The 27,278-nt window shown below is 45.9% G+C and overlaps 2 protein-coding genes across 2 annotated transcripts in view; one reads left to right on the top strand and one right to left on the bottom strand.

The window, feature by feature from the left end:
• The first annotated feature begins 2,366 nt into the window (after positions 1-2,366).
• Positions 2,367-17,822, top strand: LOC116990607 (chymotrypsin-like elastase family member 2A). Its single transcript, XM_033048452.1, has 8 exons — positions 2,367-2,626; positions 5,007-5,095; positions 8,802-8,899; positions 9,479-9,613; positions 10,318-10,454; positions 11,346-11,491; positions 12,106-12,258; positions 17,727-17,822. Exons 1-8 carry the CDS (start codon positions 2,587-2,589, stop codon positions 17,742-17,744), a joined length of 816 nt encoding a protein of 271 aa, XP_032904343.1. The 5' UTR covers positions 2,367-2,586; the 3' UTR covers positions 17,745-17,822.
• A 1,817-nt stretch (positions 17,823-19,639) lies between these two features.
• Positions 19,640-27,278, bottom strand: part of rcc2 (regulator of chromosome condensation 2) — a 36,728-nt gene continuing 29,089 nt past the window's right edge. The window contains exons 10-12 of the mRNA XM_033048450.1: positions 26,234-26,306; positions 24,191-24,268; positions 19,640-23,985 (exon numbers count right to left, since the gene is read on the bottom strand). Coding sequence (XP_032904341.1) covers positions 23,881-23,985; positions 24,191-24,268; positions 26,234-26,306 — 256 coding nt within the window. The 3' untranslated portion in view covers positions 19,640-23,880. The remainder of the gene's footprint in view (positions 23,986-24,190; positions 24,269-26,233; positions 26,307-27,278) is intronic.

The raw sequence follows: 27,278 nt of genomic DNA, 5'->3' as shown, positions 1-27,278 counted from the left end.
AAGGCTGACCAATTAGAATGTAAACCTGCTGTTTGCCCAACAAGAGGAGTAGACCAGGTCCACACAGCCCTCTGTGGATCTCCACGTAACCACCTCACATAGACCAGGTCCACACATCACTCTGTACGTCTCCACATAACCAGCTTATATAGACCAGGTCCACACAGCACTCTGTACGTCTCCACATAACCACCTCACATAGACCAGGTCCACACATCACACTGTACGTCTCCACATAGCCACCTCACATAGACCAGGTCCACACAGCCCTCTGTGGATCTCCACATAATCACCTGCTTCTCTCCGAAACTTTCAAAATAGGGATGTGGGAAGGATTGAAGCTTCTTTGTGGATGGCAGCGTTGTGTAGCTAGTAGAGCCACTGCCTCACAGCGCCAGCGACCAGGGTTCAGTCCTGATCCCAGCTGGTGTCTGTGTGGAGTTTGCACGTTCTCCCTGTGACCCCCACCCCTGGCTGCCACCCACATCCCACAGACATTCGTGTGGGTGGGGCGGGGTATCACGGGTCATGGGGAGAAGGCAGGAGAATGGGGATAGGAGGGAGAAATATAGCAACCATGATTGAATGGCGGTGGACTTGATGGGCCGAATGGCCTAATTCCGCTCCTATCATTTCTGAACTTATGAACCAAATGGGTTAATTCCATACAGCTCGTTCCATAAACACCGCCCTTTGTGTGAAAAACCTACCCCACAGATTCCTATTAAATATTTAAGGTGAGGTCAGGATTTAATAGGAACCTGAAGGGTAACTTTTTCACACAAAGGGTGGTGGGTACATAGACAATAGGTGCAGGAGTCTTCGAGCCAGCACCGTCATTCAATGTGATCATGGCTGATCATCCACAATCAGGACCCTGTTCCTGCCTTCTCCCATACCCCTTGATTCTGCTAGCCCTAAGAGCTAAATCTAACTCTCTCTTGAAAACATCCAGTGAATCGGCCTCCACTGCCTTCTGAGGCAGAGAATTGCACAAATTCACAACTCTCTGTGTGAAAAAGTTTTTCCTCATCTCAGTTCTAAATGGCCGACCCCTTATTCTTAAACTGTGGCCCCTGGTTCTGTATGAATGAGCTGCCTGAGGAGGTTGTTGAGGCTGGGATTATCCCAACATTTAAGAAACAGTTAGAGAAGTACATGGATTGGGCAGGTTTGTATGGATACGGGCCAAACGCGGGACTAGTGAAGCTGGGACATGCTGGCCAGTGTGGGAAAGTTGGGCCGAAGGGCCTGTTTCCGCACTGTATCACTCTACGACTATATGACATTTATTCTCTCTGGCAGGGACGGGCATGTCTGTGGAACATAAATAAGTTGCAGGCAAATCATTCCGTGCTTGAAAACCAACCTGACAAGTTGAAGAATATCCTGTTGTGCAAGATTTGTCACAGCCTGAAGGTGATGGGTGGGGCTGAGAGGAGACTGATCTCCCCCCCACCCCCACCTCCTCAATCTTTGCACATCCCCAAAGCCTTACCACGCGTCACTTTAGTTTGATGTTTCAGGTATTTTGTGTTATTTATGACTGGTGGCAAATTAATTTTCCTCCTGGGATCTAACATATAATTTCGTAAATTCCAATGCAGTAATTAGGCTGACTGTGCAAAGTTAACCACAGACGCTGGTTTACATCGAAGACAGACACAAAACACTTGAGTAACTCAGCGGGACAGGCAGCGTCTCTGGAGAGAAGGAATGGGCGACATTTCAGACTGTCTGAAGAATGTCTAAAGAAGGGTCTCTACCCGAAACGTCACCCATTCCTTCTCTCCAGAGATGCTGCCTGTCCCGCTGAGTTACTCCAGCATTTTGTGTCTATCTTCAGTTTAAACCAGCATCTGCAGTTCCTTCCTAGAACTTTGTGAGTTTGGATTTGGGGCTAGTTTAGGAAGGATGAAGAACAGAGGCTGTGACCAGGCTGATGTTGAGCTGAATAAACTTACAAAATTCTTAAGGGGTTGGATAGGCTAGATGCAGGAAGATTATTCCCGATGTTGGGGAAGTCCAGAACTAGAGGTCACAGTTTAAGCATAAGAGGGAAGTCTTTTAGGACCGAGATGAGAAAATCATTTTTTACACAGAGAGTGGTGAATCTGTGGAATTCTCTGCCACAGAAGGTAATTGAGGCCAGTTCATTGGCTATATCTAAGAGGGAGTTAGATGTGGCCCTTGTGGCTAAAGGTATGGAGAGAAGGCAGGGATGGGATACTGAGTCGGATGATCAGCCATGATCATATCAAATGGCGGTGCAGGCTCGAAGGGCCGAATGGCCTCTACTCCTGCACCTATTTTCTATGTTTCTATGAATACAAAGTCAACTCGATGCCCCTACCTGTCACTGGCCTTGGATTCTCAGTTGTGAGGAGTCACCATGGTCAACGTGACCCAGTGTAACTTTGAGCAGCTGTGAATGATCCAGGGACAACCTGCCATGTGTGCGGCACTGGCATTTCATCTCTGGAGCTAATTTGAGACCCTGATTAATCATCTGTCAGATAAGGTGGCCACAATCTCTCTATAAATGTCACTGCAGCCAGTGTCGTGCCGAGCCGGGCTGGTGGAGAGATGATCTCACTCGTGGTCGTGACTTTGCTGGTGGCTGGTGGTAAGTTAGTACATGGTTCAGTACTCACCTTGCCTAGTTTGGTCTGTTTCTCTCTGTCTCTCTCTGTCTCTCTCTTCACCAGCAAGTAATGGTCCTTTGTTGGGGAACACCACCACTGTGTGTCTAGTGCTTCCCACAAACAAACAGGACAGGGGCAGGTTGTTGACTTGAAGAGGCGATCACGAAACGACCATGGAAGGGAACTATCGCAGAGGATAGGGAAGAGATGGATAGAACAAAGGGAATATCTATGGCAGGGTGAGTTTAGAAGCTTGAGGGGGGGATCTCATTGAAACTTACCGAATAGTTAAAGGCCTGGATAGAGTGGATGTTTCCACTAGTGGGAGAGTCTAAGTCAGAGAGTACAGCCACAGAATAAAAGGACGTACTTTTAGAAAGGAGATGAGGAGGAATTTCTTTAGTCTACAGGTGGTGAATCTGTGGAATTCATTGCCACAGATGGCACAGGTAGAAGCCAAGACGATGGATATTTATAAAGCAGATTCTTGATTAGTACGGGTGTCAGGGGTTATGGGGAGAAGGCAGGAGAATGGGGTTCAGAGGGAAAGATAGATCAGGCATGATTGAATGACAGAGTAGACTTGATGGGCCGAATGGCCTAATTCTGCACCTATCACAAATGGGTTAATTCCATATAGCTTGTTCCATTCACCCACCACCCTTTGTGTGAAAATGTTACCCCTCAGGTTCCTATTAAATCTTTCCCCCTTCACCTATATCCTCTGGTTTCTCGATTCCCCAACTCTGGGCAAGAGACCCAATCTATTCCTATTAGGATTTTGTACACCTCTATAAGATCACCCCTCATCCTCCTCCGCCCTGGCAGATAAGGCAGATGATGCTTTTCCCTCTGTGTGATGAGGAACAATGACAGAGTGCTTCCCACAGGGACTCTGTTCCATTTTCCCAGTTCCTCTATATCTGATGTATTAGCTCTGGTGATGAAGCTTTCAGTGTGTGAACCATCCAATAACAAGCGGCTCGCTAGTTCTGCTGTCTCAGCTCCAGCGACGAGGGTTCAGTTCTGACCTCCAATGCTGTCTGTGTGGAGTTTACTCGTTCTCTGTCGGACTGGGTGTGTTTCCTCCCCCGTCTCTGGGCTCTGGGTTCCTTCCACGATGTCCCAGAGATGTGAGTGTTGGGAGACCACACAGTCACTTGATGTTGTTGGTATAAGCCACGCTGTAGCAAAATAAATACGTATGGCAGCGATGTTACACTGCTCACCCTGGTGGGAACACTAATGGCAACTAATAATCCATGCACTGGAACCTTCCCCTGAAGATCACCAAGTTTACGTTAAGTTAAGTTTAATTTAATTTAATTTTGGTTTGGTTCAGTTTAGTTTAATTTAATTTGATTTAGTTTAGATTGGTTTAGTTTAGTTTAGTAGAGTTTGGTTTAGAAATACAGCATGGAAACAGGTTCTTCAGCTCACAGCATCTACACTGCCCATCGATCACCCTTACACTAGTTCTATGTAGTACACACTGGGGGCTATTTACAGAAACCAATTAACCTACAAAACTGCTCGCCTTTGGAAGGTTGCAGCGGTCTCTGTGGTAATTTCCACTGCTATACAGATGGTGAGACAGAGGAATGACATGATTGACCTGTTTGGGTGGAATTGGCAGTAATGAGCAAGTGGCTGCGAATTACATCGAGTACAAGAGACCTACCTCTGCAGTGAGACAATGTCACCTGATTCAAGCAGAGATAATGCTGTTCTGTTTGGATGCAGAGCATTGTCAGAGGTTAAGGCGTAACCAATCAATATTTGTACATACTGTAGGTAAAAATAAATCCTCATCTATCACATGTAACTAGTTACCGGTAATTAATCACTAGTGAAAATGCAGAAGGTGGAAGAGTCTGTGAAGAATCAGATTATGGTTTTAAGTCACCATGGAACTCTGAATCCACAGGGATTTAGATTGATGAGAGGGGATCTTATAGAAACATATACAATTCTTAAGGGATAGGACAGGCTAGATGCAGGAAAAATGTTCCCCATGTTGGGGGAGTCCAGAACCAGGGGTCACAGTTTAAGAATAAGGGGTGGGCCATGGCGGAGTAGACTTGATGGGCTGAATGTCATATGCTGAGAGAATGGAGCAGCTGGGCTTGTACACTCTGGAGTTTAGAAGGATGAGAGGAGATCTCATTGAAACATATAAGATTGTTAAGGGTTTGGACACGCTAGAGGCAGGAAACATGTTCCCCATGTTGGGGGAGTCCAGAACCAGGGGCCACAGTTTAAGAATAAGGGGTAGGCCATGGCAGAGTAGACTTGATGGGCCGAATGGCCTAATTCTGCTCCTGCCACTGATGAACTAATGATGTGTTGTTGTCCTTGCAGCTTGGGGATGTGGGGTGCCCACCAACCCTCCGTTCATCTCCAGAGTTGTGGGTGGAACGGATGCCGTGCCCCATAGCTGGCCGTGGCAGGTAATGTTCAGCCTCCACGTGGAGGTCAATGGTCGAAGCCGGACCGTACTGGCTCTAGACATTAATCACATTATCCCCTTTATTGTAATTGTGATTGTAATTAATTTATTAGCCAAGTATCCAAACAAATAAGGAATGTGATTTGCCAACAGTCATGCAATAAAGCCACAAGACACATAACCACATAAAGATTAAACATAAACTTAAACGGGCATCACAGTGGCGTGTGGGAATCCCCAGGTCACTCAGCATCAGTGGAGACCCACAGCCATCAGTTCAATGTCCGGGCCACACACACACACACGCACGCTCCTTCACCGTGATGTGACCAGTGTTGTAATGACCGCTGTCACTCTCTCTGCAGTCCCTGTCCGCCCGCACAGTCAGAAAGCCATCCACACTCGCACCGTGACCCCGGGATGTCCACATGTTGCCATGTCCCCGCAAACACCGAGATCACTGCACTCACGGCACTGGCTCCGAGTCCCCACCAGCGCAGGCAGAACGTGCATCTTGTATTTCCAGCAACCTCACATTCCCCACTGTGATGTAAGGTGAATAACTCACCTTCTTTCCTCCTTTTCTCCCGTGATCGGGGCGGTTGAAGTTCCCGCGGTTGGGGCTCCCGAAGTTGATCCCTAACAAAGGGACCGCCAGCTCCACGATGTTAAGGCCGCAGTGTGGACGGAGATAGGATACGGCAAAAGTCGCATCTCCGTCAAGGAAAGAGATAAAAAAGCCCCCCCCCCCCCCCACCACCACACCCCACTCCCCACACACACATAAAACAACAACTAAAGGCGCAGTAAAACCATACAACTAAACACAGACCAAAACACCAAATGGAGAAACAGACGGGACAGGCTGTTGGTGTAGCTGCCATGTACAGTTCCTGCACCTTTATCGTGTATCTGTACACTGTGGACAACTCGATTGTAATCATGTATTGTCTTTCCGCTGACTGGTTAGCATGCAACAAAAGCTTTTCACTGTACCTTGGTACACGTGACAATAAACTAAACTAAACTGAACAGAGACATTACAGACCCTAAGAAGCATAGAATATAGGTGCAGGAGTAGTCCATTCGACCTCTCGAGCCAGCACCGCCATTCAATGTGATCATGGCTGATCATCCACAATCGGTACTCCGTTCCTGCCTTCTCCCCATATCCCTTGATTCCGTTCACCCTAAGAGCTAAATCTAACTCTTCCTTGAAAACATCTGAATTTTCAATATTTTAAATACCGCTCACAGATCTCTGCACTGACCCCTCAGTCCCGGTTCCTCAAGACGATATCCATTTCACAATCACAATAATACTTTATTAGCCAAGTGTGTTTTGCAACATACGAGGAATTACATTTGCCAAGTCAGTCACACAAATAAAAAGCAACAGAACACACAAAATACATTTTAACGTAAACATCCACCACAGTGACTCCTCCACATTCCTCACTGTGGTGGAAGGTCGGGGGGCCTCGAGCCCTCCGTTGATGGCAGTCGGGCCCTCCGCATCGTGGCGATCAGCTCCTGCATCAGGGGGATGTCAGCTCCCTCGCGCTGGCGATCGGGGCTGGTCGGGGTTTCTGTGGCATCTTCAACAATCTAGCATGCTCCAAAGCAGTTCAAGGGAATGATATCAAAAGGCGTTGCTACCAATGGCTTGGTTACAACAGGTGGTCTTCAGGAACATGAACCACTAGAGAACCAGAGAGCAATCCTGAAATACGACCCTTCTCATTACTGACCCTCCCATTATTTGTGATCGGACTTTACTGCGATCGGCTCGTCACCTGTTGACCAATCGCTGCCAGGGGCAGGTAGTGAAGGCAGATCCTTCTGTTTTAGTTTAGAGATACTGGGCGGAAACAGGCCCTTCGGCCCATCGAGTCCACGCCAGCCATCGATCACCCGTTCACACTAGTTCTATGTTATCCCACATTCTCATCCACTCCGAACAGTAAAGATGCAATGGGCTGAATGGCCTGCTCATGGTACTATGCATTTAAGTGGCGTTTGGATAAGCACATGGACATGCAGGGAATGGAGGGATAGAACAGCACAGGAACAGGCCCTTCGGCCCGCAATGTCTGTGCCGGACACAATGCCAATTTAAACTGACCTCATCTCCCTGTACATGACCCATATCCCTCTATTCCTTGCTCTTCCATGCACCTATCTAAAACCTTCTTCAACGCCACTATCATATCTGCCTCCACCACCACCCTCTGTGTAAAACAAAATCCTGCCCCACACATCTCCATTAAACTTTGAAGAAGGGTCTCGACCCGAAACGTCACCCATTCCTTCTCTCCAGAGATGCTGCTGCCTGTCCCGCTGAGTTACTCCAGCAATTTGTGTCTATCTTCCATTAAACTTTCCACCCTCTAGTGGTGTGCCCCAACACTGGGAAATACCCTGGGATGCCGGTACTTTGCGGGCAGTGGAAATTAGTTTGACTTGGCATCATGTTTGGCATGGACATGATGGGCCGAAGGGCCTGTGCTGTTCTATCCCTCCATATCCAAAAGAATGAATGAATTAATGAATACGTTTATTGGCCAAGTATTCACATACAAGGAATTTGCCTTGGTGCTCCGCCCTCAAGTGACAACATGACATGCAGTGACAGTTAGGAATGACACATAAAACATTGAACATTAAACAAAGCCACTTAAATGCACAGTAACATGTAGCAGTCCTGTAACATTACAGCTTTGCTGTCCTGTTCTCACCCACTGTAATGCTGTGATTCCATTGCTGATGCAAGTTGTAAATATATAGAAGAGGAACACCACCTTCTGGTGGTGGGCAAGGACTACTACAAGGCTGGTCATCAACACAGCAAGCAGTGGGGTAGACAAAAATGCTGGAGAAACTCAGCGGGTGCAGCAGCATCTATGGAGCGAAGGAAATAGGCGACGTTTCGGGACGAAACCCTTCTTCAGACAGGAGTGAAGCTATCCCTGGCAACAAACACTTCAACTGTGCAAATATGAGGAACCCATGGATTGATTTAAATCTTTGTACATGGACAGTCTTGGCAGCTGGGTGATATTAACCAAACAAAACATATTGTCCATATCAATATTCCCTGAAATGTTCTATTAAGCATGGAGGCTCGGTGGTGCAGCGGTAGAGTTGCTGCCTCACAGCGCCAGAGACCCGGGTTTGATCCCGACTACGGGTGCTGTCTGTACGGAGTTTGTACGTTCTCCCCGTGGGTTTTCTCCGGGTGCTCCGGTTTCCTCCCACACGCCAAAGGCGTACACCAAAGGTGTACGTTAATAGGCTTTGGTATAAATTGTCTCTAGTGTGTGTTGGATAGCTCTAGTGTGCGGGGATAGACACAAAATGCTGGAGTAACTCAGTGGGACAGGCAGCATCTCTGGAGAGAAGGAATGGGTCAAGACCCTTCTTCAGACCTAGTGTACAGGAGTGATCGTTGGTTGGCACAGACTTGGTGGACCAAAGGGCTTGTTTCCACGCTGTATCTCTGAAGTCTAAAGTAGTCTAAAGACCCACTGAGTTCCTTCTGCATCTACTGCTGCTACAGGATAGTTCAGTGGTTCTGAATCCCTGATCTTACCAGGACATTAATTTCACAAAACGCGACAGGGAGCGGGTCTGTATTTGCTGAGCACATTTATTTCAATTCAGATCTGGCATCTTAATCGTGCTTTTCTCGTTCCTCCATCACCAAGATCTCTCTTCAATATCTGAGAAATGGTGAGTGGCGCCACACTTGTGGAGGTTCTCTGATCGGCAGTAACTGGGTGATGACAGCGGCCCACTGCATCAGGTGAGTTACCCATGGGACAAACTAACAGCTGTCAGGCAAGACGTCCTGTGTGTGAACAGCAAGTCACCCCTCATTGCCACCTTCTTTGTCCCAATACCGTCCAAAACGCTAATGGTTCAGTTGAATGAATGACACATGTACTTTGCAAACTCCATCCACACACTTGTCCCACCTGCCTGCCTTTGGTCCATATCCCTCTAAACCTGTCCTATCCATGTACCTGTCTAAATGTTTCTTAAACATTGTGATAGTCCCAGCCTCAACTACCTCCTCTGGCAGCTCGTTCCATACACCTGTGCGAACAAGTTTACCCCCCCTCACCTTAAACCTATATCCTGTTTCTCAATTCCCCAACTCTGGGCAAGACTCTGAGTATCTACCCGATCTATTCCTCTCATGATTTCATACACCTCTATAAGATCACTCCTCATCCTCCTGCGCTCCAAGGAATAATGTCCTAGCCTACTCAACCTACTCAGACCATGCAGGGTAGCGCCAACATCCTTCACTGAGGTTACTCTGCTGCTGAAAGAAACCATTACACAAAAGACTGAATGTTCTGATTCTTCTTGTGTTAAGCAAGGACAAGACGTATCGGGTTGTTCTGGGGAAGCAGAACCTCAGAGCTTCTGAACCAGGATCTGTTGCCATTGAAATTGCTCCAGGAAACCTGTTTGTCCACGAGAAGTGGAACCCAATCCTCGTCGTTCTTGGGTAAGTGACAACTTGTAGCAATTAGATCTCATGGTGCATTTATCCCAAATTCAGCCAGGCTCCAGCATTGACTACATGATATAGGAAATACTCAGCAGGGCAGGCTGCAGCTGAAGTGACGAAACAAGGTGATGTTTCAGGTTGGATTAATTGTGTTGGATCTGCCTGCAATATGCATCAGTTAGAAGCCACATGTTGCTCATTCAAACTCCGTTCAAGAGGGTGTATGACATGGAAGACAGACACAAAATGCTGGAGTAACTCAAGGGGTCAGACAGCATCTCTGGAGAAAAGAAATAGGTGACGTTTCGGTTCGAAACCCTTCATGAGACTAATGAAAATCCCCTAAGCCTTCTCTCCAGAGATGCTGCCTGACCCACTGAGTTACTCCAGTATTTTGTGTCCATCTGTGGTATAAACCAGCATCTGCAGTTTCTTCCTGCACAAGTTGTATCTCATGGGCCAATCAATCCCACGATACCATCATTTACAAAAAATCTATAACGTTCCATGGTGTTTGTTTAGTAAATGTTAGCAGCAGGTTGTGGCTGGTAAATTTATTTCCTGTGAAATCACCAAGGTTATGAGCGATGCTTGACATTAAAAGTGCTGGGATGTTGTGCGTTCTGCCCTGCTTGGGCGCGTGCCACTTTCTGTTGCTAAAACTCTGTATGTTTACCTGTAAATTCTTGGTTCACCAACAGGAACGACATTGCGCTGATTCGGCTGGCCAGCCCTGTCGTGCTGAGCAGCGAGATCAAGCCCGGCTGCATACCCACAGCGGGCAGCGTGCTGTCGAACAACTACCCCTGCTACATCACGGGGTGGGGGCTCCTCTACAGTGAGTCACGTGTGTATGGGAAGCCCTGTGGCTCTTGCCATGGAGGTGGCAAAGGGAAGATGATCAAGAAGAGGGAGACCTCTTCCATTTCACTATGTTGAGTTTAGCACAGCACAGAAACAGGTCCTTCGGCCCATCGAGTTGGAGACCAGTGATCCCCCGTACACCAACACTATCCTACACACACTAAGGACAATTTACATTTCATACCAAGCCAATTAGCCTACAAACTTGTACATAAGAGGGAGTTAGATGTGGCCCTTGTGGCTAAGGGGATCAGAGGGTATGGAGAGAAGGCAGGTACGGGATACTGAGTTGGATGATCAGCCATGATCATATTGAATGGCGGTGCAGGCTCGAAGGGCCGAATGGCCTACTCCTGCACCTAATTTCTATGTCTCTATAATGTATTTGGAGTGTGGGAGGAAACTGAGGTCATGGGGAGAACGTACAAACTCCATACAGACAGCACTCATAGTTGGGATCGAACCCGGGTCTCTGGCGCTGCAAAGCAGCAACTCTACGGTGCCGTTTTCAGGTCAAGACCCTTCTTCAGTCTGAAGAGCATTTGACGGCACTGGGCCTGTACATTCATTGCCACAGACAGCTGTGGAGGCAACGTCATTGGGTATCGGGCAATGGACAGGGTGTCGGGACATTCCATAGTTCCAAAGGAAAAGATATTCAGAGGAAGTTCTTTAGCAAATGGGATATGGAGAGAAGGCAGGAACGGGGTACTGATTGGGGATGATCAGCCATGATCACATTGAATGGCGGTGCTGGCTCGAAGGGCCGAATGGCCTACTCCTGCACCTATTGTCTGAAGGAAGGAGAGATAATGTGCCAACGTATTCATAAACGTAATCAGTGTCCGTTTCATCCTCACTGCAGCCGATGGACCAATAGCCGACAACCTCCAGCAGGCCCTTCTGCCCGTCGTTGACCATGCAACATGCTCCAAGATGGATTGGTGGGGCTATGGTGTGAGGAAGACCATGGTCTGTGCCGGCGGTGATGGAATTGTGGCCGGCTGCAACGTGAGTAATCGGAAAGAACAGCTTTGCGTGTGATCACGGTGACTATTTCACTAATGGGGCATTGTGCATGGATGTGCATGGGTGTGGCAATGCTTAACTCAACTGTATGCAGAAAAAACTCACTGTACATCTGTACATGTGTCAATAAGAGAATCATTGACCACTGACCAAAGCCAGATCACAAAATGCAAAACACAGCCAAATGGAAGAGCAAAGACTAGAACACAAAATTCAAGTGGCTCTGCTTTTAAAACAGGTGAATGGGAGTGGGACACATCCAATAGATTTAATCAGTTCCCTCATTTTAGTATCTGGGTAATGAAGAACAAAAATGGTCAGGGCAAAATGTGTGGGAAAGAACTGCACATGCTGGTTTAAATCAAAGATAGGCACAAAATGCTGGAGTAACTCAGCGGGACAGGCAGCATCTCTGGAGAGAAGGAATGGGTGATGTTTCGGGTCGAGACCTGAAGAAGGGTCTCAACCCGAAACGTCACCCATTCCTTCTCTCCAGAGATGCTGCCCATTCCGCTGAGTTACTCTAGCATTTTGTGTCTAAAGCAGCATCTGCAGTTCCTTCCTCCAGGTGTAAGATTCACATCTTCTCTCACTAGGGGGACTCCGGTGGACCGCTGAACTGCCAGGCGGCTGATGGAAGCTGGGCGGTGCACGGAATCGCAAGCTTTGTCTCGAGCCTGGGTTGCAACGCCAAGAAGAAGCCCACTGTCTTCACTCGTGTGTCTGCCTACAACGACTGGATTTCCCAGGTACCTACTGCTGAATGAATGGCCCTTACACAGGCACAAACACACCAGTCAGTGTTGGCCCGCACTGGTCTACTGTAGAGAGTGAAATAGGGGAGAAAATCAGAGCCTTTTACCCCAGTGTGGAAATGGCAAAGGCTAGAAGACAAGACTTGAAGGTGAAAGGTGCAGAGATGTGCAGGGTAAGCCTTTAATGGACTGGATCTTGCTGCCAGGGGTGGTGGTGGAGGCAGATACTATAGTGGCAATGACGAGGATTTTAGATAGACACATGGATTATGCAGGGAATGGAGGGATACGGATCACATGCAGGTCGATGAGCTTAGTTTATCTCTGCCTCATGTTTAACACGGACATTGTGGGCCGAATGGCCTGTTCCTGTGCTGTACTGTAGTTCTAGGTTCAGTATTTGGTTACTTTATTCACGATTCCAATAACAATGTGTACAAAATAAACCGTAGAGGGAATGATGTTATTTCCCCATGCACTATCCCACACGGTTTTTAAATCACTTACAGCGAAGCGCTCCGGAACCTGAACAGAAAGCCAGAAGCGCAGGATAAATCCCAGCTTATCCACTTGGTGACATGCACTCCGTACAGTAAAGTGCTTTCACTTAATGACAGAGTCTGTAGCTCATCACACAGTCTGCTGCTCTTCACGTTTGTATGTCTGGGTAAAAGATGATAGAAATCAGGCAGGGGATTGTCAGGATTATTTTGCAATAACTATGGCACGATTAAATCCAACGGCAACTGATGTACACCGTATCGAGTGAAAACGTCACAGGTGAAATGTACTGGTGTTACTGATGACCCTGATGCCAAAGTCCACTCCTCCATTGGTACATGTGACAATGAATGCACTGACCTTGAAACCTAGACGCTCCCACTAATGCCTGTACCACTATGTATCATAACACCATTGTTTCTGCACGTTAATCCACTTCCAACATGATGGAAATAAACTGACCCCTCGTCCAAATAACATAAAACACGCCAAATTATTGTTCATTTAAACTCAATCCAGGAATATGCAGAACCATATTTTTTTTTTTCAAACTGTCAGTCAATAGACAATAGGTGCAGGAGCAGGCCATTTGGCCCTTCGAGCCAGCACCGCCATTCAATGTGATCATCCCCAATCAGTACCCCGTTCCTGCCTTCTCCCCATATCCCCTGACTCCGCTACTTTTAAGAGCCCTATCTAGCTCTCTCTTGAAAGCATCCAGAGAACTGGCCTACACCGCCCTCTGAGGCAGAGAATTCCACAGACTCACCACTCTCTGTGAGAAAACGTGTTTCCTCGTCTCCGTTCTAAATGGCTTACTCCTTATTCTTAAACTGTGGCCCCTGGTACTGGACTCCCCCAATATCGGGAACATGTATCCTGCCTCTAGCGTGTCCAAGCCCTTAACAATCTTATATGTTTCAATGAGATTCCCTCTCATCCTTCATAGAGTGTGGAAACAGGTCCTTCAGCCCAACTTACCCACAACGGCCAACATGTCCCAGCTACACTAGTCCCAACGCCTGCGTTTGATCCATATCCCTCCAAAGCTGTCCTAGCCATGTACCCGTTTCTTAAACGTTGGGATAGTCCCAGCCTCAACTACCTCCTCTGGCAGCTCATTCCATACACCCACCAGCCTTTGTGTGAAAAAGTTACCCCTCAGATTCCTATTAAATTTAGCGAACAACATAAAAACTAATAGTAAGAGTTTTTATAGCTATATAAAAAGAAAAAGGGTGGCTAAGGTGAACGTTGGTCCATTGGAGGGTGAGACTGGAGAGTTGTTGGTGGGGAACATGGAAATGGCAAAGGCATTAAACGAGTATTTTGGATCAGTCTTCACCATAGAAGACACAAAAAATATTCCAACGCTGGATAAACAGGGGGCGGTAGGAATGGAGGAGCTAAATACTATTAAGATCACCAAGGAGGTGGTATTAGGGAAATTAATGAGACTGAAGGAGGATAAATCCCCTGGGCCTGATGGATTACATCCAAGGGTCTTGAGGGAGATAGCGGTGGGGATTGTGGATGCATTGGTGATAATTTTCCAAAACTCCCTGGAGGCAGGAACGGTCCCAGTGGATTGGAAAATGGCCAATGTAACACCTATATTTAAAAAAGGAAGTAAACAGAAGGCGGGTAACTATAGACCGGTTAGTCTAACATCGGTGGTGGGTAAAATGTTAGAGACAATTATTAAAGAAACACTAACGGGGCACTTGGATAAACATGACTTCATCGGACAGAACCAGCATGGTTTTGTGAAGGGGAAGTCCTGTTTAACGAATCTGCTCGAATTCTTTGAGGAAGTAACAACCCGGGTGGATAAAGGGGAACCGGTGGATGTGGTATACTTGGACTTCCAAAAGGCTTTTGACAAGGTGCCACATAAGAGACTATTGCTAAAAATAAAAAATTATGGGATTGGGGGTAATATATTAGCATGGGTAGAGGATTGGCTAACAAATAGGAAGCAGAGAGTGGGGATAAATGGTTCATACTCGGGATGGCAACCGGTAACTAGCGGGGTTCCGCAAGGGTCGGTGCTGGGACCCCAGTTGTTCACAATTTATATAAATGATTTGGAGGAGGGAACCAAGTGTAATATATCAAAATTTGCGGACGATACAAAAATGGGAGGAAAAGTAGGGGATGAGGAGGATAGGAAGAGTCTGCAAAAGGATATAGATAAGCTAGGTGAGTGGGCAACAACTTGGCAGATGAAATTTAATACTAATAAATGTGAAGTCATTCACTTTGGGAAAAAAAATGATAGGGCAAGTTATTTTCTAAATGAGGAGGAGCTGCGTTGTAATGCAACGCAAAGGGATCTAGGGGTATTAGTACATGAATCACTAAAAGTTAGTATGCAGGTGCAGCAAGCAATCAGGAAGGCCAATGGAGTTTTGGCCTTTATTGCTAGGGGGATTGAGTATAAAAACACGGAGGTCTTGCTGCAGCTGTACACAGTATTAGTGAGACCACATTTGGAATACTGTGTACAGTTCTGGGGTCCATACTTAAGAAAGGATGTACTAGCCCTGGAGGCAGTGCAGCGAAGGTTTACAAGATTAATTCCTGCAATGAGGGGATTGACATATGAGGAAAGGTTAAGTAGGCTGGAACTCTACTCTTTGGAGTTTAGAAGAATGAGAGGCGATCTCATTGAAACATATAAGATCGTGAGGGGCCTTGATCGGGTGGATGCACCGAGGATGTTCCCAATGATCGGGGAAACTAGAACTAGGGGACATAGTTGCAGAATAAGGGGGGGCTCTTTTAAAACTGAGATGAGGAAGAACTTCTTCACCCAGAGGGTGGTTAATTTATGGAATTCACTGCCCCAGGGAGTAGTGGAAGCAGAAACTTTAAATATATTTAAGACTAAAATAGATGGTTTTTTAGCTGCCAAGGGGATAAGGGGCTACGGGGAGAGGGCAGGGATATGGACCTAGGTATGGTTAGTATAGTAAGACCTGAGTGATCTCCTGGACAAGTGTCGATCGCCTGGATTGGGGTCGGAGAGGAATTTCCCGGATTTTTTTCCCGAATTGGACCTGGGTTTTTATCCGGTTTTTTGCCTCCCCCAGGAGATCGCGAGGTTCTTGGGGTGGAGAGGGGTGATAGCGGTATAAAGGGGAGGGTAGTGTCTTGTGTTCTGTGTCTTGTGTCTACTGTTTGTGGGTAAGTGTGTCTGTTTAGTGTTCAGCCATGAGCGAATGGCGGTGCGGGCTCGACGGACCTGGTGGTCTACTCTCGCACCTACTTTCTATGATTCTATGATTCTATGATAAATCTTTTCCCCTTCACCTTGAACCTACTGTGTGTCCTCTGGACCTCAATTCCACTTCTCTGGGCAAGAGATTCTGTGCGTCTACCCGATCCATTCCCCTCATGATTTTATACACCTCTATAAGATCTCCCGTCATCCTCCTGCGCTCCAAGGAACAATAACCCAGCCTACTCAACCTCTCCCTGTAGTTCACACCCTCTAGTCCTGGCAACATCCTCGTAAATCTGAACCCTTGCAAGCTTGACAATACGTTTCCTAATGTCCATTAATGTGTACATTAAGCACGGTGACCCGAGCGTGAACAGTGGTCAAGGGAAGTCCGAGGTGAGCAGACTGAAACAGGGTGGCCTGGAAGTGTGAGCATGTGACTGGAGAGAATTACATCTGGCCATGATCTCTCTGCTTCTATTTAATCATCATTTTAAAGTCTCAAAATAATCAACGTTTCCCAAAATAGGTTGCGATTTTTTTTTTTTTAAAGTCGTGTTTATTCCCGTTCCTTTTGTCATCTCTGGTGAAGTGGATTCTTGCTCGAGTACAGCCACACGCCAGACAGGCACCCCTTAGTGTTCATCCTCTAGGCAGCGACTGAGTCACTGGGAAGTGCCGACAGGTTCCACCACAAAACCCACACACACAGCCCTTGCTAAACACAACAGTCATAGAGTGATACAGTGTGGAAACAGGCCCTTCGGCCCAACCGGCCAACATACCACAGTTACACTAGTCATAGAGTGTGGAAACAGGCCCTTCGGCCCAACCTGCCCACACCGGCCAACATACCCCAGTTACACTAGTCATAGAGTGATAGTGTGGAAATAGGCCCTTCGGCCCAACTTGTCCGCACCAGCCAACATACCCCAGTTACACTAGTCATAGAGTGATAGTGTGGAAATAGGCCCTTCGGCCCAACTTGCCCACACCGGCCAACATACCCCAGGTACACCAGTCATAGAGTGATAGTGTGGAAACAGGCCCTTCGGCCCAACTTGTCCACACCAGCCAATATGCCCCAGCTACACTAGTCCCACCTGCCTGCGTTTGGTCCATATCCCCCCAAACCTGTCTTACCGACTCACTAGTTACCGACCAGGAGCAAACCTCCTGGTAGTTTGCTGGCAGCAGCAATTAAGGCAAAAACATCAATCAGCTAATGCAGTTCACAAGCCAAACCAAAACATGATTGGAGGGTCGGTAATGTAGAGACACGTAATCATTCATTAGATACGGGGAGTTAGTTCCTTGGTACCGACACTATGATAGCCCAATTTCCCCATTTCTCAGATGCAGGAGCTCAAATGTGTTCAGCCTTCTGACATTCTGTAGCACCAGTGTTCAGGGAAGGAGGTGCATTTAGCCACCTCAGAGCAAGTAATTGTTAAGGACGTTCCTTCAGGAAGGAGATGGAGGATTTTCTTTAGTTAGAGGGTGGTGAATCTGCAGAATTCATTGCCGCAGAAGGCTGTAGATGCAAGTGAATGGATATATTTATGGCAGAGATAGATTCTTGATTAGTACAGGTTATGGGGTGAAGGAATGCAAGAGAATGGGGTTGAGAGGGAACGATTGATCAGCCATGATTGAATGGCAGAGTAGACTTGATGGGCTGAATGGCCCAATAATGCTCCTATCACTAATAAACAGCATCTGTTTTACTCAACAGATTATGGCGAACAACTGACGCAAGACTACGGAAGAAATATTATTCAAATAGGCTTTTTGCAATTAAACAAAGATCAATAAAAGTGTTTGCTTGTAAGTGTTAGCCCTTGCTTGTAATTCATGGTCTATGCACTGATGAACGCTGCTCACACACATCACGAGTATGTGCAGATAGATGTGAAGGAAACTACAGGGAGCTATTCTTACTGATTAGCATTCTTGGTCTGCTTTCAATTATCCAACAGGCTGGAAATAATATGTAGCTAGGTCACAGCTTCATTCTCCGTGGGTAGAATTAGCTTGGGTTGCAGCGAGACACAGAGTCGAGGATGGTAGTCCACCACTGAGCTTGCCCTCGATTAATTAAAGGAGAAGTTCTTTCATCTAACCAGAGGCAGAACAGTTAAGACGGCACAGTGGTAGAGTTGTTGCCTTAAAGTGCCAGAGAGCCGGGTTCAATCCTGACCTTGGGTGCTGCCTATGTGGAATTTGTACATTCTCCCTGTGACCGCGTGGGATTTCTCCGGGTGCTCCGGTTTCCCAAAGTTGTGCAGATCGTAGGTGAATTGGCTTCTGTAAATTGTCCCTAGTGTGTGGGATAGAATTATTGTACAGGCACAGACTCAGTGGGCCGAAGGACCTGCTTCTACTCTATCGCTAAAACTAAACGTACTATATTTAGAACTGGTGTCATATGTAGCTTCATTAACTCACACAAAAACTCACCAGCTTAATGCTTAACTAACTAAGTCCACTTCAGAAGTGGTGGCCAGGATTTTTCTCCCATTTACCATCGAGATGCCTGGCAGAAAAAAAAATGTGAAATACAATATTCTTCTGCATTTACCTCTTCAAACCTCCCAGAGAATGATCACTTACATAAATAAGAGACCTGAACCACTCCCTTACTAGTATTATCCTGGACCACCCGTATTGAAGCACTGGCCAAGGAAACACACCAATGCCTCTACTTCCTTAGAAGGCTTCGGAAGTTCAGCATGTCCACAATCTCTCACCAAGTTAGATGTGCCGTAGAGAGCATTCTATCACAAAGAATCACAGCTTGGTTTGGGAACAGCTCCATCCAAGACCAAAAGAAATTGCAGAGTTGCGGATGCAGCCCAGACCATCACACAAACCAACCCGTCTTCCATTGAAGATGGACACAAAATGCTGGAGTAACTCAGTGGGTACAGGCAGCATCTCTGGAGAGAAGGAATGGGTGAGGTTTTGGGTCGAGACCCTTCACTCCCTTCCATTGACTCCATTTATACCTCAAGTTGCCTCGGCAAGGCCAGCAGCATAATCAAGGCCAAGTCGCACCCTGGGCACTCACTCTTCTCCCCTCGGGCAAAAGGTACAGAAGTGTGACATTTCTAGATTCAGGGACAGTTTCTTCCCAGCTGTTATCAGGCAACTGAACCATCCTACCAATCAGAGAGCGGTCCAGAACCACTATTTACCTCATTGGAGACCCTCAGACAAACTATCCTACACACATTAGGACTGGGGACAATTTTTTACATATGTACAAAGCCAATTAACCTGCAAATCTGTACGTATCGAGTGTGGGAGGAAACCGAAGATCTCAGAGAAAACCCACAGGGCACGTGGCGAACATGCAAACTCCATACAGACAAGCACCTGAAGTCAGGATCGAATCCGGGTCTCTGGCACGGTCAGGCAGCGACTCTACCGCTGCGCCACTGTGCCGCCCGTAAAATTTTAAGATTTAAAATGCCCCGCTATTAAGGGAAAGCAAATGGAGACAGCATCCTATCCTGCATATTAACATTTATTGTGTTTTGACCACATAATAATCAGATGAAGAGGATTTGTGGAGAAATAAACCTGTACTAAGTTCACCAACAGCGACCGGTTTAAGAAACCAAATCCAGTCTCACACAGTGGAAGGACACACAAGCCAAGAATTTATTCCATTTATTGCAGGAAATACAAAAGTTAAAAAAAGAAAAAAAGGTTTACAGCACTGAACAGGTAACTAATTAGCTACAAAAATCACTTTCTAAACCTAATAATGCCTAAACCAGTCGCTATTAACCAGCATGAGGAGAAGCCCTCTCCCTATCCATCTTGCTAAACAAGCCGATAGTTCACCTGTACTTGGAAAATGTCAAAGATTTCATAGATGTTCAATTACTTTATTATTTTGGAGATGGCAAGGAGCACATCGACACAGAGATGGTTTTAATGTCTGCAGTGAAATCGTTTCCTCTCAGCATAACAGTTGCAGAATGAAGTCACAATCGTTCTCCCCGGGGAGCTTAGTTGGAGAAGATAGAAACATTCCAGCCCTCATTGCTCCTAGAATTCGTTATCTTCCTCCCCCCCCCACAAAAAAGGAAATAGTTTTTTTGTGCAAATGTGATCTTTAATGGGAAGAGTCTGAACCACCATAGCTTCAAGTCTTGCACACCATTCCTTACCCCACAACTGTCTTTTTAAAAGTAAGATGATTGACTTGTTACTTTACCTGAACTTTACCTTTCCCAAGTTGACTAGTCAATTTCAAATGTCCAATGCGTTTAAAGTCCAGCAGGACTTCCATTTACAGTATCAGAATTTAAAAAGGACACAATCAGGTAGTAGGTGGCTGGAGTGGACAACTGGAAAAGACCTGACCAAGCACGACAAATACTTGTGTTCAGTAATAGCAACTGCAGTTGATTACAGGCCATTGGCCTACAAGACACTGAACTGCAACAAGAACTTGCCTTTTACCCCTAAAGGAGAAATATGTTTTCAAAAGACCAAACCAGGCTCAAGGACAGCACTGCCGTTATCTTGTACCAAGTCTGATCATTTTATACCCAAATTCCAGCCAGCTCAGCATTATTGAAAGATAGCAGCAACTCCAAAAGTTAATCAAGTTACTTTATTTTTGAGATCATCTGGTGGGATACCATGCAACACTTACAGATAAGAGTGCATACTCACAGCTACAGGTGCATTACACTGTCTCTGCACCCTGCACCTGCAAAATTCTGCAGTACAATTCTACAAAGCATGGACCTTCAAAACCAGAAGAGAGGGAAAAAGAGTGTAAAATGTGGGTCAACTTTTCATGTTTTCCCATCTTGGATATTTAACATTGGCTGCTACAGGAAGATGTGAATGTAACAGAGCCACACAAGGACGTCAAGTCCCACTGTAGAAAAAGGATCAGTATAAAAGCACATGAATTCCATTACAGCACTAGCAACGTTCAACATGGTGACTTAGTACAGCCTCACAAGCCCAAGGCAGGAACAGTTAAAGTCAAGCAGACCAGCAGGAAGGCAGGCAAAATAGCCAGCAAGTCAACAGAGGGGAGCAAATTAAATATTCATAAATGATTAGGAATTGACAATATCAGAGCAGAATTTTGTTCCACTCCTGCAAAGGCTGAAAATTGGGAAACTTGTAAACCGATGCATTCTACATCAGACTTAAATAAGCGATTGTTTCAGCACAACTTTCACATTGGTGTCAGTTTAACCTTTGTTAAGAGGCAGCCAATTTTCAGCTTCGTGAAGGCGAGTAGGCGAGTTGAAGCACACTCAAAAGGTGACGCAAGAAATCAAACCAGCAACAAGACGGCAGCACCGGCCCCTCTGGCCATATCTCAGAGCGAAGGTCCACCATTGATCGATACCCCAGCGGCATCGTGGAGCGTGGTCACCATATCCCCACCTAGTTGTGGATCAGTTGAACCACGAGTGTAAAAATATCTTGGTTCAATCACATCCAAATCCTTCAGCTTGCCAGCTCTGCTTATAGACTGATAACCAAATCATTAAAGGTTCTTGTAGCACATTCATCTTGGGCATCAGAATTTGAAAATCAGCAAACATTTATTTTAAGGGTTACAAGGTTAACAAATAGGGATATTTCAGATTTTTTGGTTCTGCAGAGACCAAACTAAATGATGGTGGGGGGGGGGGGGGAATCTTGTGCAGTAATCCCATATTTCCAGAGACCAAACTAAATGATGATGGGGGGGGGGGGGGGGGATCTTGTGCAGTAATCCCATATTTCCAGAGACCAAACTAAATGATGGGGGGGGGGGGGGGGGGGGGGGGGATCTTGTGCAGTAATCCCATATTTCCTGCACCTCCTCTTGCAAATGGTTTATGGGGAGATACTGTTTCTCCTGTTCAAAGATGAAAACCAGAGCCAGACTTAGAATCCCAGGGTCACTGTTCTGTACAGGTAGATTCAACCTGCTGGTTTTCTGATGGACACAAGCAAGACAGTCACGTCACTAAAGATTTCATCTGTGGCCGGAGAGAGAAAACTCCCGACGAGAGTTCAGCAACATCCTTTTTCATCTGTGGTCGTTCTGTATCGAGAATGCACTGGCATTGCTGAGAAACCATCAATATTGCACACATCACAGCTGGTCAGGCTACAAAGCAATGGAAGAGATGCCAACAGGGAACAGTCTCGGGCAATTAGAGAGAAATGAGAAAGCCTTTCAGAGTTTCTCTATGAGGTCTATCAGTTTGTTAATGGACGAGAACTTCCGCTAATAAAACGAGGACATTGGAATCTGGAACAAAGGAATGAGACTGCAGCATGCAAATTGTAAAAAGGAAGATTTTGCTGACTAATGCTACAAGAAAGTCAACATGTTTATGCTACAAAACATGTCCACATAAGAGTTGCCGTTAAGGTGGAGGCTGAATTCAGAGAATACAAATACATTCTCAAAACAGCCTCGAGTTGAACAAGTTGTTCTGCACCTAATAAAATCACCTTTTACAAACTGCTTGTCGGGATAGCAAGGATATCAGATAATGAACAGTTGCTAAGCCACTGGTACTCAATAGAAATGGGACCACATTTCCTCTTTATCTAAGGCAGTTTCCTTCCTTCACTTCCCTTGGGATCTTCCAATTCTTACTGGCTCTCGTGTCAATTTCACACCGTTCCCCAAGAGGAAAAAAAACCCACTGATTAAATCCTGGCGTATATAAAATGAGAGACTGAAAAGTCTCAAATAAACTACAATTACTTCAAACAAAAATATCCAATATGGTAGGGGGATTTGTTGATAAAGATTTGACCTAGATATCTCATTGATCTTCTGGGGGAATGGGTTTGGTTAGAAAAAAACAATCTGTACCATTAGCTTATCAGACGTATAGAACGGAACCAAACCATCAAATAGATGAGGGATTGAAAGCAAAATGATGATTTTACTCAGTGTCGTACTAAGCAAATCAGCAAAGTTTGATTGATTAATTTTATTGGCAATGTATTGCCAGAGATGGGAACAATAAGGCAGGTTCACAAGATGTGTTGTTGGCAGCCAGTATGTGGAGCTCCTGTATTCAACAGCAACACATGGTGTCAATGAAAACAGAAGCCCAAGTGTAGCAGGGAGAAGTGTGGAATGCAAGCCCTTTTCTACAGACTCAACCAAGCGCAGTTGATCACGAGAGCAGGTGGGTTTCAGAGACTAGGGCCTTCACTGGAGCACAGCTACTCCAAAGCTCCAAGGGCAGAGCCAGAAGTGCCTTTCACACCCACACTCTCAACTCAACCACCCAGGCCTATCCTATCAGATAGCAGGGCCTCGCATTTTTAAGACTATAATTAACCGAATGGGTGATAAATCCCTCTACCCATCACAAGTAATTAGGAGGAAGAAAGTTAGCAGAAGACAAATACATCGCCAGCCAGCTCCCATTTAAAAATAAAGTGGAAATGCAAGTTGCCAGCTTGATGCTTAGTGCAGCCAATTGAAGGTCACAGTTCCAAATGTTTCAGCTAGTTTACACCACTCTGCTGGCCAATTATAAGAGTCAAACCTGGGTTAAAAGAAAATACAAGAAGTTGCAACATATCAATAGAAATTGGCCGTTACCCAAGCCAATGGCAACACACTGGCCAAAGAACACAAGAAAAATTAACTATCTGCATACATTGTTAAATCAGTTGCTCTGGAAACACTACACAGCTGCGTTTGAAATTGTCATTATGTAAGTAGCACTAACATTTTTGCAGGAATTGGAAAATCTCTTTGTAAGATGTGGTCCATTGCCTGGCTTGCTGTTCAGTGTGGATATTTATCTCATTGACCAGTGCACTGTAAACTCCAGCTGCCTTTGTTCAAGTGAAGCTTTCATGTGTGGCTGCTCAAGGCTACGTCAGATAATCCGCGGGTTATATTCAGGCAACTTCTTAATCCTCTCTTTCTCTGTATCACTTTCATCTCTTGCTATCATCAGCGAATGTGCATGGCCCATGGCAACCTGCCGGAAGAAAAATAATTGAACAGGTGCTCCCCGTGAATCGCCACTCAACACAATGCGGCCACGGGCAACGAAAGAAAGAATTGCACTTAAGCTGCATAGTTCACATCAGGATTTGCCATAACCAAGTGCAGTCACATAATGCAGTGAAATTGCACATAGCAATTCCCAGCTAAAGAAAGCAAAGAAAAGAAGGTTGTCTCACCTGCTCAATGTAAACACCATCCAAGGTCTTTATCTCCTGTGCAGTGGTGGAAGACTTGGGCTTGTTGTCACCATAGCCCTGCAACAATAGTAATGGTTCAAAATCACACACGGGCCGTCACGTTTAGGATTCCTTATCAAGACATGCTTTTGTAAATAAACTACCAGGCATGAATATTATATGTCACAAAATAAAAAACATCCCTGCATATTAAAGTGTTCCATCCTTAATAGACTTAGTTATTCCAGCATTTTGTGTCATCGTAACACACCAACATCCATTGCCAAATGTAATGAAGAATTCTAATAACTTGTTGTGGCATTTTCGATAGGTTAGCATTTGGTTGCAGCATCGGCAATAGCCGAGAAGGATTTAAATGGCTCACGATAAACAGAATTCTACCATGGATGTTAGACTGCCCATTTAAGATTCGTCTTGTCTTTTCAAATGCTTGCCAACAGACGTCTCTTGAAAAGCAACAAGCCGCAAACTCCTAACCTACGACACCGCCCATCGCATTGCAAGTGAACATTGACTTATTAGAATTCATTACATTTGGCACAATCGCCCGGCCAGTTTCTAAATCAACTATAAAATTATGCAAACTTCTCAAACATCCCTAGGTCGTGGCAGCAAAGATAGTTATTTCAATGTTTATAAATTACATTGCCATGCTTGGAGATGCTTGACAAATTTACAACTCTGCTGCAAATCTAAAGTGGAGCACAGCTTGGCAAACATCTTTCATTGCAGGACACAGTGCTGGAGTAACTCAGCAGGTCAGGCAGCATCTCTGGAGAACATGGACAGGTACAAAGTGCTGGAGTAACTCAGCAGGTCAGGCAGCATCTCTGGAGAACATGGACTGGTACAAAGTGCTGGAGTAACTAGCAGGTCAGGCAGCATCTCTGGAGAACATGGACAGGTACAAAGTGCTGGAGTAACTCAGTGGGTCAGACAGCATCACTGGAGAACATGGACTGGTACAAAGTGCTGGAGTAACTCAGCAGGTCAGGCAGCATCACTGGAGAACATGGATAGGTGACATTTTGGGTCAAGACCCTTCTTTCTCCATTCATTGGACCGACCAACTCCCAAACTTGGTGCTACTGTTAACACTGTGGGAACAGAGGCTGCACCCTGTTTAGACATCCCAGCGAGAACCACAAATGTTTACTCAGTGGCTTCACTGGAGGTGCCCACATCTTCAGCAAGGGATTAGCTTACTCTGAAGGGAGGCTGAATCAATTTCCAATTATAATTATGCTTCAGAACTCCAAGGATTCACAACAAGCCCATTGTCAGCCTCCTGATTACACGGTGGCCTTGAATTAAATTCTGTATCAATAAAATGGGAACATTGTCACCTGACTCGGCAATACTGCTACAGCAGTTTTACACCAACATCTCGGTCAAAGGCAACGGGTGACTTCTAGAGTCGGAGCCGAGTGCCAGGGCACGGACAGACTCAGTCGGTCCCTAGATTAGAGGGGCACAGTGTGGGGCCCCTCTGCAGCCCGGTTCAATCTTAACTCCCCATTGAAGGCAACCACTTTGAACCAACAAATGTAAAGGCAATTTAAATACCATACTTAATGTTTTGATTCAATAGACAATATCCAGTCAGACGGTGGTGAATCTGTGGGATTCATTACCACAGAAGGCTGTGGAGGACAAGTCAATGAATATTTAAGGTGGAGATTGACAGTACAGGTGATGGGAAGAAGGCATGAGAATGGGGTTGAAACCGAAAGATAGATCAGCCATAATTTACTGGTGTAGACTTGAATAGCCAAATGGCCTAATTCTGCTTTAGGAAAGTCCCCATTTACATGTTCTACATTCAATGCATCCCAAATGGACTAAACAGGAAAATTATTACATGCAGTCACTCAATCTTATTTTCAGTGAAATTTAAAAATAAATTTTCCCCTTCTTCTCGAACTGAACTTAAACCTTAGTTTTGACAGTTCCCAGAGAGAGGTCAAACAATAAGATTTATTGCACAGGAATGAGGGCCAGGTTTGAAGCGACAGCTCTTACCAGTTCTCCAAAGGTTGGTGATGGTCCCCAGCTGATTGTGCTCTCATCAGCTGCAACAATTATGCTGCTTTTTCTGCAGATAAAAAAAAAAATACCATTTGTACAAAATCCACGAGGAAGAGATCGGGTACACGCTCAGAGTCTCTTGCCCAGAGTAAGAGAATCAAGAACCAGAGAACATAGGTTTACGGGGGTGGTGGTGCGAGGGGGGGGGGGGGGGGGGAGAAAGAGGGGCGATTTAATTGGAACCCAAAAGGTAATTTTTTCCACATAAGAGCGGTGGGTGTACGGAACAAACTACGTAGTCGAGGCAGGTACTATCGCAATGTTTAAGAAACATTTAGACAGGTACATGGATAGGACAGGTTTAGAGGGATAAGGGCCAAATGCAGGCAGGTGGGACCAGTGTAGCTGGGACATGTTGGCTGGTGTGGGCAGGTTGAGTCAAGGTGCCCGTTTCCACACTGAACGACTCTATGACAACCCACACTCTTGTACACATTCCATCGCCAGCCTATTTTTAAGCACCATTTACCAACCCACTGTCTGATGACAATCAAAACACCGCAATCAGACTTTTCAGTTTACGATACGATAGAACTTTCTTTATTCCAGGAGAGAAATTGAACTACCAACTTTCATAAAACACAAAATACATGAAACATGAAATTAAAGCCACGAGTGGAAAGGATTGGGGATGTGCAAAGATTGAGGGGGGGGGGGGGGGGGGGGGGGGAAAAGGGGGTGAGTCAGTCTCAGTCCACCCCACGACCGAAGGGGGAGGAGTTGTACAGTTTGATATCCACAGGGAAGAAGGATCTCCTGTGGCGTTCTTGATGGAACCAGCCTGTTGCTGAAGGTGCTCCTCAGGTTGACCAGTGGGTCATGGAGGGGGCGAGCTGTATTGTCCAAGATGCTGGACAGATGTTGCTTGGCTGGCTGTGCCTTAACAGCCTCTCTCATTGGTCACGATATGAGCATTAGTCCCACGAATCCATGCGAATTCCCAAGAGCAAACCCTTTCCCTGTGACCCAAGATTGCGTC

This window comes from Amblyraja radiata, chromosome 31 (genome assembly GCF_010909765.2).
Source record: "Amblyraja radiata isolate CabotCenter1 chromosome 31, sAmbRad1.1.pri, whole genome shotgun sequence".
NCBI lineage: Eukaryota > Metazoa > Chordata > Chondrichthyes > Rajiformes > Rajidae > Amblyraja > Amblyraja radiata.
The sequence above is the reverse complement of the archived record's forward strand: the minus strand, read 5'-3'. Positions and strand labels throughout refer to the sequence as shown.

Bases quoted from the DNA above. Each gene is read 5' to 3' on its own strand.
- LOC116990607 (XM_033048452.1), top strand. From the start codon at position 2,587: ATGATCTCACTCGTGGTCGTGACTTTGCTGGTGGCTGGTG. The intron at 2,627-5,006 runs GTAAGTTAGTAC...TTGTCCTTGCAG, and splicing joins GACTTTGCTGGTGGCTGGTG to CTTGGGGATGTGGGGTGCCC. The intron at 9,614-10,317 runs GTAAGTGACAAC...GTTCACCAACAG, and splicing joins CCAATCCTCGTCGTTCTTGG to GAACGACATTGCGCTGATTC.